General features: G+C 50.2%; 1 protein-coding gene across 1 annotated transcript in view; it reads right to left on the bottom strand.

Moving 5' to 3' along the window:
* Positions 1 to 14,670, bottom strand: part of MYO5B (myosin VB) — a 334,133-nt gene that overhangs the window by 71,129 nt on the left and 248,334 nt on the right. The window contains exons 17-18 of the mRNA XM_034995772.1: positions 12,644 to 12,730; positions 541 to 652 (exon numbers count right to left, since the gene is read on the bottom strand). Coding sequence (XP_034851663.1) covers positions 541 to 652; positions 12,644 to 12,730 — 199 coding nt within the window. The remainder of the gene's footprint in view (positions 1 to 540; positions 653 to 12,643; positions 12,731 to 14,670) is intronic.

The raw sequence follows: 14,670 nt of genomic DNA, 5'->3' as shown, positions 1-14,670 counted from the left end.
TAATATTTAGGATCTGCCCCTCACAAAAGGCTGCAAAGTAGCTCCAGTCCCAAGACTCAGGTTTGAGTTCAGGTTGTCGTAATTGCAGCTTTTGCCTTATTTACAACAAGCGTCTGGGGTAAGGCCTGAGGCCAAGTTTTGCAGTAAGTAGATATGAGAAGCACACCTATTTTCCCAACTGCTGACTTCAAAGCTGTGCCTGGGCTTCGGATCAGAGGCCCTGGGCAGGTGCATGGCATGGGCAGGTGGGCAGATCTACAGAGCTTCAGGCTTTGGAGAAGCCAGAGTCCTGGGCCAGCAGCAAACCCCAGGGGGTTGTACAAACATTTCCACTTTGTACGTGTGCCGAGATGTGGAAAAAGGTAGGAAGTACTCTATATACGTGAAGGGACTTCTCTTCTACAGTTGCTGATGTTGGAGAATGGATGAATATCTCAAACAGTTTTAAGAGGAAGGATGAAGAGCAAAAAACGCTGTTAACTCCCTACCCCCCAATTCTCTGGGCATCCGGGTAAGCCTCCAGGGGCACGCCCAGCTCACCTTGATGAGGTTCTCCAGGACAGACCTGCAGATGGCCTTTTTGTCTGTGTTGGCAAGCTCTCTCTTCTTGACCAGCACCCGATACCGGTTGAAGAAGTCATGGTAAGCCCACCTGGAGGGAAAGCAGGTGCATCAGGTGACATGTCCTGCCTCCCAGCCACACAAAGGCCACAGGCCATCACAGACAGTGACCCATGGCATAAAGCTGTTCTCAGAGCAGCGAAAAACATTCTAGGGGCTGGTATTCATCCAATCCCTCTGAGAATTTCGGTGTGTGGCTGAATTACACAATCATGAGTGGAAGAGGGAAAAGGAGGGTTCTGCAGACCGTTCTGGGAGGGCTGACCAGAGGCAGAACCACTCACAGGGCTTCTGCCCACACAGAAGTGTGGCGCTCCACTACACTGCTGGAGAAGGAGCCTTGCCTAGAACGCAGCTTGGTTTTTAAATGTTGGTCTTTTCTTATGAAATTAATACTTGTCATTGAAAACTTTAAAAATGCAGGAAAGTATACATAAGCAAATAAAAAGCGATATCCTAACCGCAAGCAACACCACCATTCACACATTTTGGTATACCTTAGAAGGTACCATTTTTCCCCCCAAAGTAGATTTCACTTAGGATTTCCCCCCTGTTCATTAGAGTAATGCAAGCCCCCTGTGAAGGAAATGTACAGCAACTCACATTAAAAAAAAAAAAATTGAAGAGCACTTACAATCCCACTACCTTTTTAGTAAGTGTGCTTTGGTAGGTTCTGGAAGGGAATCTTTCAGAGGGCCTTGTGTCTGTTTCTTGGCCTTTGAGGAGAGCTCTACTTAAACTAATGCAAGCTTCTCAATGAGTGAACTATTTCTAGGCAGGGTCCGCCCCCTCTCTCCTGAAAGCTACCTCCCTTCACACAGATGTTCACTCTCACTCCTGGCTCCTGACCGGGGTTCAGGGGGATGCTCACAACCTCCTCACGTCATCGCACATTGTTTCCACACTAGGCTACTCTATGGAGCCTGAACTCCCAATTTAAATCCCTCTGAAGGTGAAGCCGGCCATCCATCCCCCTGGTCCTGCATCCTCGGCAGAGTGCACCATCAGCCCTCACTTGCCCCTTCAGAAGCATTAGGAGATGCTGCACATACCCTGTCCCCAGGGACACATGTGGTCCTCGTCGCCTGCTTGGAAATCAGTTAGGTGCTGCCTGGAGATTGTGCATCTACCACTTAGCATCACCTGTGGCCTCGCTGAATGTCCAGTTGCTCATGCATCTCATTCTCAAGTATTAATGGGGAGTAAATGGATCCTACCCCTCCTCCTGGAACATGTTTGCCTTAAATAAAATTTCATCCAAAGAACTGAGCACCGTGGAATACTAGGTACTCCTGGGGGGTGGTGGGCACCACGTGCTTGGGAGGCTGGTTGGTTTTGAGCGCCTCTCCTTGCACACTCCACAACCATCTGCCAGCGTGGGCCTTGGGTCCCTCTTCCCTCCCAGGCTGTTCTCAGCACCATGGGAGGCAAAGAAAAACCCGGACGGAGCTCCCTACCTCTCTGCCACCTCAGTTACCACCTACCTTGGTTTGGGGGAAGATTTCTAACCTAGTGATGGGTGTCGGGGGGTGGGGGGAGCATGGGAGCATAAGAGCAAGTGACAAAAAGCACTCTCATTTTTTCCCCGTGTAAGATGGTTGTTTAGAAGTTATGCCTTTTTAAAAACACAGCTTTATTGAGCTAGCTCATATACCATAAAATTTACTTTTAATATTTGCAAAGTTGTGCAACCATACTAAATACAGTATTCCAGAACATTTTCATAATCCCCTACCAAGCTCCCAGGCCCATTATCAGTCACTCCCCGTTCTCCCCTCCCTCCCAGACCCTGGCGACCACTCATACCCTTTGTTTCCATGATTCTTACCTTTTAATTAATCCTGTCACAAAGGTAATGGCAGCCTCTATTCTGTTCAGAGCTGAACAGGCATTATATGGCCCTGCTCATGGGCTCCCCAGACATGTGCAGGTTCCTTGAGGAGGGTAGGGAAGCACGAGGAGCCCCCGAGGCCTCTGGGTTATGGCCTGGGGAAGGGTCACTTCATTTACTTTGCTTCCGTGGTTCCCTGCCCTTCTAGTTGCAGGGGGACTAGGAACTAAACCCACCCAATTCCTGGCCATCTCTAACAGGCAGCTTTAGAAATGGAAACATTGAAGGTTATTTGCCCAGCTAAAGGCTGCTTAAATTATCCTACTCATGTACAATAACTGTCAAGACAACTCCTGAGGTCTGACCGATCTTGATTCTGGAGGCTTAGGAACAGAACTAGAGGTGATAAGCCACAAATCAGACGTGCAGTTTGTTTTTAATGCATGCGAACGCTACCGGATTTCTCCCGAGCTCTTTCTGCCCCAAACCCCAAGCTTTAAACACAGGCCATTCTCTCTACTGGTATTTCCATGTAGGGTAGGGTGCAAACGGAACGATGTACACAGAAAAAGGTCTGAGTCTTCTTATTCCTCATGCCCACCCATCCACATGTGGCTCCATCAAGCCGTTGCTCCTGCCAGCTCAGGGAGGTGTGGGCTCTCTCTCAGAGGCAGCTCAGCACTTTCGGTGTGACTTTCTGAGGGCACCTCCCCCCCACCCCCCCTGCAATACAGTTATTTGTGTACTCGTCTTATTTCTCCCTACGAGTTTGCAATTTCTCCGGGGGAAATAATCAGAGCAGCATTTAGCTGGGCTAAAAACCTTAAATGGTTCTAATTTGAAGATCTCTTACTGCTGACAGTTCCATAACTCAGGGAGGTTACAGGCTCAAGGAAACAAGACAGGAGGGAGATGTGACTGCACAGACCTCCAGGCCAGTACAGAACAAGCCTGGGGTACAGACGCCTGCTCCGCCTCCGGCCAGCAGTGTTACCTCAGGCAAATCTTGCTCTCGTCCCACATGGGTGTCTCCAAAACGGAGAGAACATCACCCACCTCACGAAGTACCTCCAATACTGGGGTGGCCAAGGAGTTCACGGGTGTGGAGTGCTTAGAAAGCTCCCCACCCTCCCCCATCCAAGTTACTCTCCCTTCCTGCCTGACTCCCACCCTTTTTCTTACAAAGGCTTCGTGGAACACCTGCCGCAGGGTGATACCGATGGGGGAGGAAGGTGCCCGCAGAACGCAGGCCATCCGCTGTGAAGGGACTGGGTGGGTACTCCCCATCGTGAGCTACCCAAGGAGCACATGGCCACCACGGGATCTGGGCATGTACGAGTGTCCTTCCGTCGAGGACCCGGAATCAAAGGGGGATTCTCTTTTCTGTGGACCTCTGTGCTTTTACAGAGAAAGTCCTTTACAGGAAAGGCCCCATCACTTGTAGAAGAAAAACCTCCCAAGTGAAGCTAAACAGAATGTGATTGTTTTTCAAAAAATAGAATTTAACAGAACTTCCTGATCTGGTAGGGACATCTGGATGGAGGTATTTTGCGGCCATGTAAAAATTGGGGAAGACCCCTCTATAGGTCCACAGCATGTCCAGGATTTCCCCCTGAAGTACTCCACTACCACAGAGTCTCTCCCTCCCAGAGGAATTAACGATTCCTGTTTCCGTGTGGGATACAGAGCTTTATACCTTCTATAAAAGATAGTTTTTGTACATGTGTTAGCTTCTCCGCTCGACTCTAGCCCCCTCTGGCCGGGCTAGGATACATTTTTCTAAACTTCTCAATACCTAACACAGTATCTTTAAAGAGGATGGAATCCCAAATGTTAAACCTTTTCATTCTACTAGTGTTTCTCAAAAAGGACACTATTGGCTTTGGAGCAGGACAATCCTTTTGTGCTCAAATGGACACAGAACCTCTTCCAGACCATTCCCTACCACGCCATTCCTCGAGATAACGCAAACATGTTTGCAAATATCTGCAAAATGTTTACTATAGAACATAGTTCTAGTCCAGAAAACCACCTTCTTGAGACCAACCAACCATGCCTACCATCTGCCTCCACAGTGTGAGTCCACCGCTTCTGTTCCCGCTTTCTGTCCTCCTCAGGGGCCCGTGAGCAGGTCGTCTCCCGCTTGCACTACGGCTGTGGGGTTCCGTGGGGTTCACTGGCCTGGACAGGTCTTTTAAGCCAGTCCTAGGCCTGCTGCTCCTCGAGCCATTTCACATTAATGGTGGGAGAAGAGCTCCCATTCTTAGTCTATTACTAGGCCCCAACTATGGCCTGGATCCTGGGCTATATAGTCCTAGTGGCCTCAGGGACAGAATACACACTCAGCCCTGCTCTCCCTGGATTTGGACTCACAGACTTCAATGTCGTGCTTCCTGTGGAATGAAGGCCTCCTTCACCCTGCGTGCCCCTAGAGAGGTGTGCTGATCTGCTGGAGTAGTCACAGCTGGGTGTGTGGGAAAAGCCCAGGACCTAGGATGGCTCCTGGTGAGAATTGGGAAATCAGAGGCAGAGGCAAGGTGGAAAAGATGCTTCCTTACAACAAGCTCCTCAGGCTCAAGACAGCATGGGGTAAACCCAGCTGCTGTGAATGGCGGAGCAAACGCAGTAGGGTGATGTTTTGGTTGACTGAGTTCCCATCTAGAGCCCCATAATGGATTTAACCATCTACATGTGGGACCATTCTAGGGAACATGCCTCCCTGAGCGGTCCTCAGTGGATAGTGGATCTGTCAAAGTGGTCGCACGGTGTACTTCCCTTCTCTTGGGTAGATTCCCTCATGCGGGATTGGCTGGAAAACCAAACTCTAGGACAGAGTCCCTCCAATTAGACCAGCGTATGAGGCTCTAAATCACACAATCTTTACAACAGAAGGCCACCAAGAACCACCACCACAGATGGCAGGGCAGGTTATCACAAGGGTGAAAATGGCGAGCATGTTTGCAAGTCTTATCTGATAAGCAACTAGTATCTAGAAAATATAAAGAACTCCTACAGCACCAAAGAGACAAATAACCCAGTTGAAAAAATGGACAAAAAATCTGAATACATTTCTCCAAAGAGGATATACAAATGGCCAATAAGCACATGAAAGGACACTCAACATCATTAATCATCAGAGAAATACAACCAAAATCACAATGGGATACCACTTGATACCCCCTAGGATGGCTATAATAAAACAGACAGACAGTAACTGTTGGCAAGAATGTACAGAAACAGGAAGCCACACCCATTGCTGGTAGAAACATAAAATGGTGCAACCACGGTGGAAAACAGTCTGGCAGGCCCTCAAAAGGGTAAACAGTTACCAAACGAGCCAGCAATCCCACTCCTAAGTATATCATCAAGAGAAATAAAAATACATGTTCACACAAAAATACGTACATGGATATTCAGAGGATTATTCATACCTGCCAGAAAGTGGAAATAACCTAAACGTCCATCGACTGATGATGGACGAAACTTAGTGTATCCTTACAATACGATGGTATTAGGCAACATAGAATAAAGTTCTGATACGTGTTAAAACCCGGATAACACAAAAGGTCACTTATTATAGGCTTCCATTGGTATGAAATGTCCAGAGAGACAAACTCATAGAAAGTTAGTGGTTGCCAGGGCTGGGAGGAGGGGGAAAGAGGTAGTGACCACTAATGGGAACAGGGTTTCTCTCTGGGGTGATAAAACATTCTGTAATTGGTAGTGATGGTTGTACAATGCTGGGAATATAATGAAAACCACTCTAGAGTTGCATACTTTAAAAGGATATTCTTATCACACATAAATTATATCTCAATTTTTAAAAATCAGTGTGATGAACAAATGAGATTTGTGGAGGGCCTTTATAAGGCAATACATAAAACATAGGATTTGTTATTTCAGCACCGATACCCACGGAGGGGTTCCTAGTGCGCAGACAGCAGGGTATTCGCCTATCACTCATACCACCATTGATTAGCCTCTATTTGCCTTTCCCTCAGTCCCCCACCTACGTCCTGGGAAACACAGGCTCAGACTCAGAGGTGGCCCCGGGTCTGAAGGTTGCTAAGCTTTGCTGCCAAGGGAAGGAAACCTAATTCTTCCCCACTGGCTCTGAGCTGGAACCGAGTTACAAAGTGAGGAGCAGAAAATCTAATCAGTCTTGGCACTGCCCAGATACAACCAAGTGGCTGCAGCTGACCAGTGACCGACAATTTCCTCCAGGGGAGAGTTTCAAGGCAGAGCGCACGTGCAAATCAGCTTCCCTGTGGCTGTGATGAGCAGCCCCAGCTGAGGACCCTGTGACGGACTCCAGTCCAAGGAAGTGAGCGCAGCTCTCAGGCACAAGATCTCAGGACAAAGAACTGTTGCACTCCAAAGTAACTTCTACATTACTGTGCTTGGTGGAGTTTTTAATCACAAGGCAGGTAACTGTAGGTCTGTTTCATCGTGACTAAATGGGCAGGTGAACCCAGCAACTTCTCAAGACTCCACCTCCTTCCACAGTCCTGTGTTTCGTCCACATGGGGGCTGAGGGATGGAGGCTGCCAATGAGAAGTCGTTTTAGAAGGTGCCGCTGAGTTTTTCTGAGGTGAAGAGGAGATGCATGGAAGGTTCAGGAGTTTTGTTTTTAAATATAAACCTTGTATATTCAAGTCGTCCTCCCACAACACATGTGTTGTGGTTAAATGGAGTTTGCTTCACAAGTCCTCTGGGACACACAGCTGCGTCGAACACCCCACCCCCCACCCCCCGAGGGAGACAGAGCATCACACAGGCATAAAACACATCTGGGGGTGGGGGCCGGGAGCCGGGAGCCAGGTAACGGTGGCCAAGCCGCTCTTCCCAGACAGTGCATTTATCACAGTGTTTTATGTATGTGATAATGGGCAGATTTCTTGGCCCCTGCAGCACATTTCAAATGGAATGATACATTTTCATTTTAAATCAGACTCACAGAGCCATAATTTTTAGGCAGATAAAAATAGACAAGTATAGAGGCTGAGGGCAGGACGAGGGACCTCCAGAGAGCAGCCGCCGGCCCGCCACCCCGAGTGCGTCCTCTTGGGCTGGCTGGGCTTGGGGGGGGGGGCATTAGGCACGTGTTCGCTTCAGAACAGGGCTAAGCATCCTGTGCCCAGGGCATCAGTAGGCTGGATGCAGGAACTGGCCTGAAATCGTGGCTGCAAAGGGCTGCCCTCTGCATGGGTTCCTGGGGAAGTGGCCTCCGGACATTTCATCACAAGTCCCTGAGACCCTGGGCCATGCGTTTCTTTCCTCTTTGGCATTTGCTACCCTGGAAAGAGTTGGCATGTGCCCTTTGGCCACTTAAGTTGGAGAAATGTAGGAAAATGTTCTGAGTTGTAATCCCCCCTCAAAGAAGCCACTGAAGTTTCCTTGGACAACAGCTCTGCAAAACTGTGGTCACTTGACAAGCTAAAGCAAGTGAAATCACGTTGCTGTCTTGAGTCTTAGCACCATGGAGACAAATTCTGAGAGGACTCCCCAGTCTGCTCAGGTCCCTCCGGGCTCACAAACGTGTCCCAGAGTCAGGCTAACAAAATGACTGCTCGGCTCTACATTCCTTCAAAAGCTAACACCTTGATGGGTACACAGGTGTACCACCTTGCTTGCTTTACCCCCAGATATAGCAGACACCCCAACCTCCAGGATGAAGCAGTAAGGGAGATGTTGAAGCAGTGAGGTCACTCCAAATGTTTACCATGACTGGCAGGTGCATCAGGCGATGTGCAGAGTCACAAGATTATAGGTGGGGTAGCTTTGCCCCCCAGCCCTCTCCCCACCGCTCACCTTTCAAAGAAAGGCCATCCTGGGTGTTGTGGCTCTGGGAGAGGGGATTAGCATCGAAATGAAATAATATGGATGATTCAGGTCTATCTCAACACTAACAAAAGTGCCATAAAACCATGGCGCCTCTTTCCAAAAGAGAATACGTCAAATGGCCATTTAGGGAGGGAATCTTCCCTTTGAGCCTTCAGCAAAATCTGCTAAGTCAGCAAAGGTAAGGCAGCACTGTGGACCTAAGCCCAAACGTGTAAATCACAGCATTAGGTAACATTTTCCGTGGAGCAGAAAATACCAGCTTTTCCTTCCCTCCCTACACTCTCCACAATACTTGCAATTAGGAAAACAAAAGGTACAGATGCCCTTGCGATTAGCTGGTAGAAAGAAGTGTGAATCAACTAGGGAGGCAGAAAAGACACCCATCGGCTGCCCCGTAAGAGGCGAGTCTGTGGGCATCTCAACGTTGCGGGTGACACTGATTGCAACCAGCTGGAACGAACGGCAGGAGAGGTCTAAAGACTTGGAAGCAGCGGGCTCTCTCAGCAGCCGAGGGAGAGGTGGTCTGGATGAGAAGAAAAGCCTATCTGGCATGCTAAAACGGGAAGACGGAACAGGAAGAATGAATGAGGCCTGACTGGCAGAGAAGGTCTCTTCCCGGATCACTGGGCAGGAGAACTTCTCGTCCCTTCTGTGCCTGGACATGGCACTGCTCCCGGGCTGGCGGAATCCTCCCACTGCCTCCCCACCCATCCGAAGCCTCCTCACCCTTCAAGGCCCCACCTCAAACCTCACCTCCTCCATGAAGCCACATTTCCTTCCAAACTTGGCCTAATTCTATGTTGCTGTTTTAGGTTTTTATCCCTTCTCCTAGACTGTGACTCCTGACGGGCTGAGGTCATGACCTAGATCCTTGATTGCCTCCCGGCCATCGGCACAGAGCTAGAAGCTAGACAGGGGAGGAGATGTGGAGCGGGCGGCCAGGTTAACAGGAGAGGAGACATGAAGGCAAGAACACGTTCTCATTCTACAGAAGCTCAGGTAAGACCACAGGAGTAAAACCCTGTCCCTTTTTCCTCTTCCACCTCTTCTAACAGAGGATTCTGTACCGCACCAGCAAACCGGCAGGAGTGTGGGTGGGACACGTGGTCACTCGGATTTCACCGCGAGGCTGCAAGTTCAGTGGGTGAATCCGAGGCAGCAGAGATGCACGGCGACCTCGGCCTAAAGCATGGCCTAGAGCTAGTTGCATTGGACCCAGACTCCTGGCTTTTCCTTGATGGTCTCCAAGACAAGAGGTTCACAACCTCTGCAAAGCACTCGTCTTACTATCAAACAACTCACTGTTTTAGAAAGTTCTTGGCAAAACAGGTGACTCCTGACATCCTGAGATGGATCCCCACAGTTTCAGCTGCCCTAGAGTATCTCATTTTCACACGCTTCCCTGGTTTCTTCTCCCCCTGGAGTGGCAGGGTCCCAACGTTCACGCCTCCCGCTTGACAAGCCCCCCAGCAGCGCCAGTTATGTGAGAGAGATGAGCACCTGGGCTCCTCGGCTCACCTGGAGGCCTCTGTGCTGCAAAGCACATGGCTGTGAGGACCCGTGATCCCGAAGGTTCTTGCACAAGGACCCTCAACAGCTGAACATGGGACATCTCAGCTCTAGTTTTGACAGACTTTAGGTAATTCTTAGACCCGCCTTTTCAATTCCTTAGAGAACTTTGGAATGCTCTTTTGAGGTGACCAGGCACATCAGACACAAAAATAAAGTTAAACATTTCTAGCATAGGCCTGTTTTATCCTGATAATTACATCCATAAGGATGCAGTTTCTTGCTCATATCTAATGAGTGATAAACATGTTATTAAATGCTTAGGTGCCTGCAACGTGTGGAGGACTTTAGATGCATTATGTCTTTCAATTCAATCACCTATGATGGAACTACTTCATGATAAGGGAACCCAGGCTCGGAGATCGACTCGCTTGAGGTTACCTAGCCGAGGAGGATGGGAGCGGACCACGTAAGCCAGGCTGGACTCCAAAGGCCAAGGGTTCAACCACAGGCTCTTCTGGCTCTAGCCCAGGCCACACATAGTTCTGCAGTCTGGATTTCTATTTATAAATGGGGGCCGGCAGGGTGCAGTTTTACTCCAAGCCTCGGGTCTGGGCCCAGCCCCAGGGAGCAGACAGAAAACCCTACCCTTGCTCTTCTCTCCTCTGATCCCCGTTTGGATGGCACCACCTCACCGACATGAGCAGTCAGATGCTTGGCAACAAGCATGCAGCCGGGCAGAGGAAGGGGGGTTCTAAGTCCTCACTCAACCCCGGCCACAGTGACCTTGAGCAGTTCACTTCCTTCTGTGGGCCTCATTAGCAAAAGTGTTTTACATCATGATGCAGCCATGTCTATATATAAAGCTGAAGTGAGCTCACTAATACCCTTTCTACCACAAATTGCCATCTTCTATTTTCCATCCCGGGTCATTTCATTAAATAAGATGCCGGTCATGACCCATTATATTGATTTCCTGACCCACTAACAGGTTGCAAAGCAATTCTGAGAAACAATGGACTGAAGATGGTAGACTACAGACTTTTCTGGGGAGGCCAGCAGATAGGGGAGCAGAAGCAGGGGTGGAGCCTGGCTGCCTGGGGAGCACGCTCTGAGAAGCAGCAGCTAGGCAGCTCCCTAAGGTCCTTGCCACATTTGTAAGTTGTATGAACCCCGTCGGATCTGAATGCTGTGCTAGGAGCAGCCACTGGAAGTTGATCCAATTGGCTAGACCACAGTTCTTTGAACTCAAGACAAAGCTACTGTGCCCGTGGCCTGAGCCCCATTCCCTCAATCAAAACATGGATGCCGGGCCCTGCAGGGCAGACAGGGAGAAGGCAGGCCAGAGCCCTCACCTGAGAAGGGTAAGCATGGCTCACCTCCTTCATCATGGAGTTGTCAGCCATTTGTGTTCAGACCCCAGGGGCTCGGGAAAGGAGATGTAGCCCCAGGACACTCCCTGTCTTTCTCCTGAGCAGGGAGAGACTTGGTTAAAGAAAACACAAACAGTCTTCCACTCTGGCCAGAGCAGATCGTTCTGAACAATGCTCCAACCTGCTGGGTTTTGTAAAAGCTGCCTGGGGGTTCCAGATTAGTGGCAGTTCTTGTGCTCTCCGCGTCAAATGCAAACTCCTAATTCCATCACTTATTTCCTTCCCGGGTCTAATATTTGGGAGCTGCTGCTGGTTACATGGCTGCATGGTCAATACCTGTTGCTATGAAGGCATTCCTCCACCACAGTGGCCAAGTTCCAGCTGGAGATGGCGGGGAGGGAGGCCTGGCCCGCACGTCCTCCTCCCAATTTCCAGCTCCCTCCACCTCCTGACACATACGGGACTTCCAAGGACAGGGGTCCCTGGGGAAAACACCATGCGCTCTGGGCTACTACACTGGCTCAGCTCAGCCCACAGCAGAGGACACCTGGTCTGTGAGATGCTGGTATGCAGTATGACCTCACGAGAGCTAACAGGTCCCTATCCACACCTCACTCCTACTTCAGGCAAGCATCTAGAAAAGATCCAGTCTTGACATAGCTTCAACAGACTCTAGGTGGCTCAAGGACATAACCACAGAGCAAATTAGATCTTGATAGTGGTTTCTGAAATTCAAGATTGTATTTTCCATCACAGATTTGATTCTGTTTTTAAAGGTAAAGGGGTCCACTGACAAATGGATGGATAAACAAAAAGTGGTCTACACATACAATGGAATAGTATTCAGCCACAAAAAGGAAATTCTGACCCATGCTACGTGGGGGAGCCTTAAAGATATTAGACTAAGTAAAAGAAGCCAGTCACCACCACTGTAGGATTCCACGTATATGAAGGACGCAGTGTTGTCAAAAACAGACACAAAGTAGAACGGTGGCTTCCAACTGTTGGAGGGGGGAGGAAATGGGGATTTAGTGTTTAATGGGCACAGAGTTTCAGTTTTGCCAGATGAAAAGAGTTCCGGAGATGGGTGCACAAATAATGTACAAATAATGTACTTACCACCACCAAAATGTACACTTCAAAGTGATTCAGACAGTAAATAAGTGTATTTAACAATTAAAAAAAAAAAAAAGTAAAGGGAACGACGTGGGAGTGAAGCTCTAGCTCACCCCTCGCCCAGACCAGTGCCAATCTGAAACGGGAAAAGCTGCCCCAGAGGTTGCCACCGTGGACTCCCATGCTTCCCAGGCCAAATGATATTCTCCTGTCAGCATCCTGCCTGGGTCCTCAGTGTCCAGGAACTTTATTATGCAGGATGGGTCTCTGGCTGACAGCGTGGAGACGGGTTCCCTGGGGAGCCAGGCTCCAGCTGCTCCAGGAGGCGCGTGGCTGGTGGGCGCATTACCTGGACGGGTAGCCGGCCGCGCTGATTCGGATCGTCTCCAACACCCCGCACGCTCGGAGTTGCTGCACTGCTCTCTTTGGGTCAAAGCTGCAAAACAGTAAGACAAGCTGTGAGTGGCCATGCTGGCAAAGAAATGGATCAGGAGAGAGGGACAGAGGACTTCTTCCTGCACCGAGACACAGACCATCGCGCACCTTGAGCACAAAGTCAGCGGCCAAGCACTGACAAAGGACACTGATTGGCAGGCGCATGAGCCATATCCGCACCCCAGTTCTGTGCACATTCTTGGTCTCACCTGGGATACGTCATCATCTTCTTGGCATAACCATCCAAGACCCATTCATGCCTCCTCTCCAGAGCCTTCCCTTATTAGTTCCACCCATGGAGGTATCTGCGTTCAAAGGCCAAATCATATACACTCACCACAAGCAGTATTTGGCTCAGGAGTTAGAAGGGTGAGTTTCGGGCCAGGCAGAGCTGGGTTTGAATTGTGACCTGGTCACTCACCAGCTGCATGTGTCACCTCGGGAAGGCAATATCACCTCCTCGGGCCTTAGTATCCTCACCTAGAAAATGGGGATAATAGTAGTGTCCCTTTTTTAGGGTTAGTGCCAAGATGAAACCTAACGGCCCAGGAAAGCAGTTGCACCAGCACCGAGGACAACATTAGCACACATGCATCGTTGCAGCTACCACTTCCTGGTTAAGATAAAGAAACTGATCTTCCCGTCTTCGGAGACCTGAGCCAGGTCTTCAACAACTCATGTGCCCTAAACTGCTGTTTAGCCCTCAAAACTGGGAAGTACTCCAACACGTACGTCGCATAGGACACTGTACAATCAGCAATCAGACGTGGTCTGGGCTAAGAGTCCCCGCCCTGGGAGAGAAGTGTATAGACGTGCACAAAGCCGTAGGTGAGAACCATGGTGCTGTAAGAGGCCAGGGGGGAGAGCGGCCAGGGGTGGCTAGAGCAATCGGAGCGGGGGTGGGGGGTGGGGTCTTCCCGGGGAAAGAACTCAGCTGAACTAATCTCTCTAGTTTGGGCTGTTCCTCAGCTCAGTTTGAGCCCAGGGCCACGAGTCTTGCGCTCCTGCTCTGGGAACTGGGCGGCAGGCAGGGCTGAGGCTCAGATCCCCAGATCACGTTCATTGGCTGTAGCACATATCTCGGCCAAGCTGACGGGAGGCCTGTCTGCCCCGTGGCGAGAGCTGGGCAGCTTGATCTCTAGGACACCAGGGGGCAGCCTCTTACCACCAATGTCTGCCACCTCGCTGACAACTCTGGGAGTTTTCCCAGCAGCTGGGCCCACTCAGGATTCCGCAGGATGGATTACAGCTCCCCACCGGAGATTTGTCCTGCCTTCCCACCTCTCTGGTACTAGCTGTTCTCCTACACCAAGGACCCAGCAGTCACTCGAGGCAGAGGCACTGGGTCCACAGGCACCTTCCAGGTGACTGAAGACCACGAGCTGACCTTGAGTCCAGGGACTCTCCGCGTTCCAGGTCAGCCCTGGGGCTCCCTGTCCCGGGAGACACCCACACTGTCCTCCAGGCCCGTGCCCCCTTGGCCTCCTGCTGTCCCCGAACCTGCCCAAGTCCTGCTACCTTGGACACCCAACTCCTCCAGGAAGTCCTCCTGATTACTCCGGTCCCACGGCACCCATGGCTCTTGAGTAAGGGACAACTGAGCACTGAAGTCTTCACGGTCCTGAGCAAGGCAGTGACTTCAGAGGAGTTAATTTCATTTTTTTTTTTAAAACAGGCAAAAAGCTCCTCAGCAGAAGGTCTTATAGGATGAAAGAAAACCAAAGGAATATAGGTGACGAGCCTCTGCGATACCTGGAGCCTCTCACTAGGATCATCCCCTCTGCAGCAGTTCTGAGCTGTCGCCAGGACATAGCACAGCTCTGGGGTCCCAGAAAAACCTTCACCAATGTGCAGTGGTAGTGAGGAGTCTGAGAACATGGGGCACAAAGGCTACTTGCAACCTGGAGTGACCCGAGGCAGCCTCGGGGAGGCAGGCTCTGC

The sequence above is a fragment of the Mirounga leonina genome, unplaced genomic scaffold (assembly GCF_011800145.1).
Source record: "Mirounga leonina isolate KUSES-001 unplaced genomic scaffold, KU_Mleo_1.0 Mir_93, whole genome shotgun sequence".
Lineage (NCBI taxonomy): Eukaryota > Metazoa > Chordata > Mammalia > Carnivora > Phocidae > Mirounga > Mirounga leonina.
This window is presented reverse-complemented; position numbering and strand designations above follow the sequence as displayed.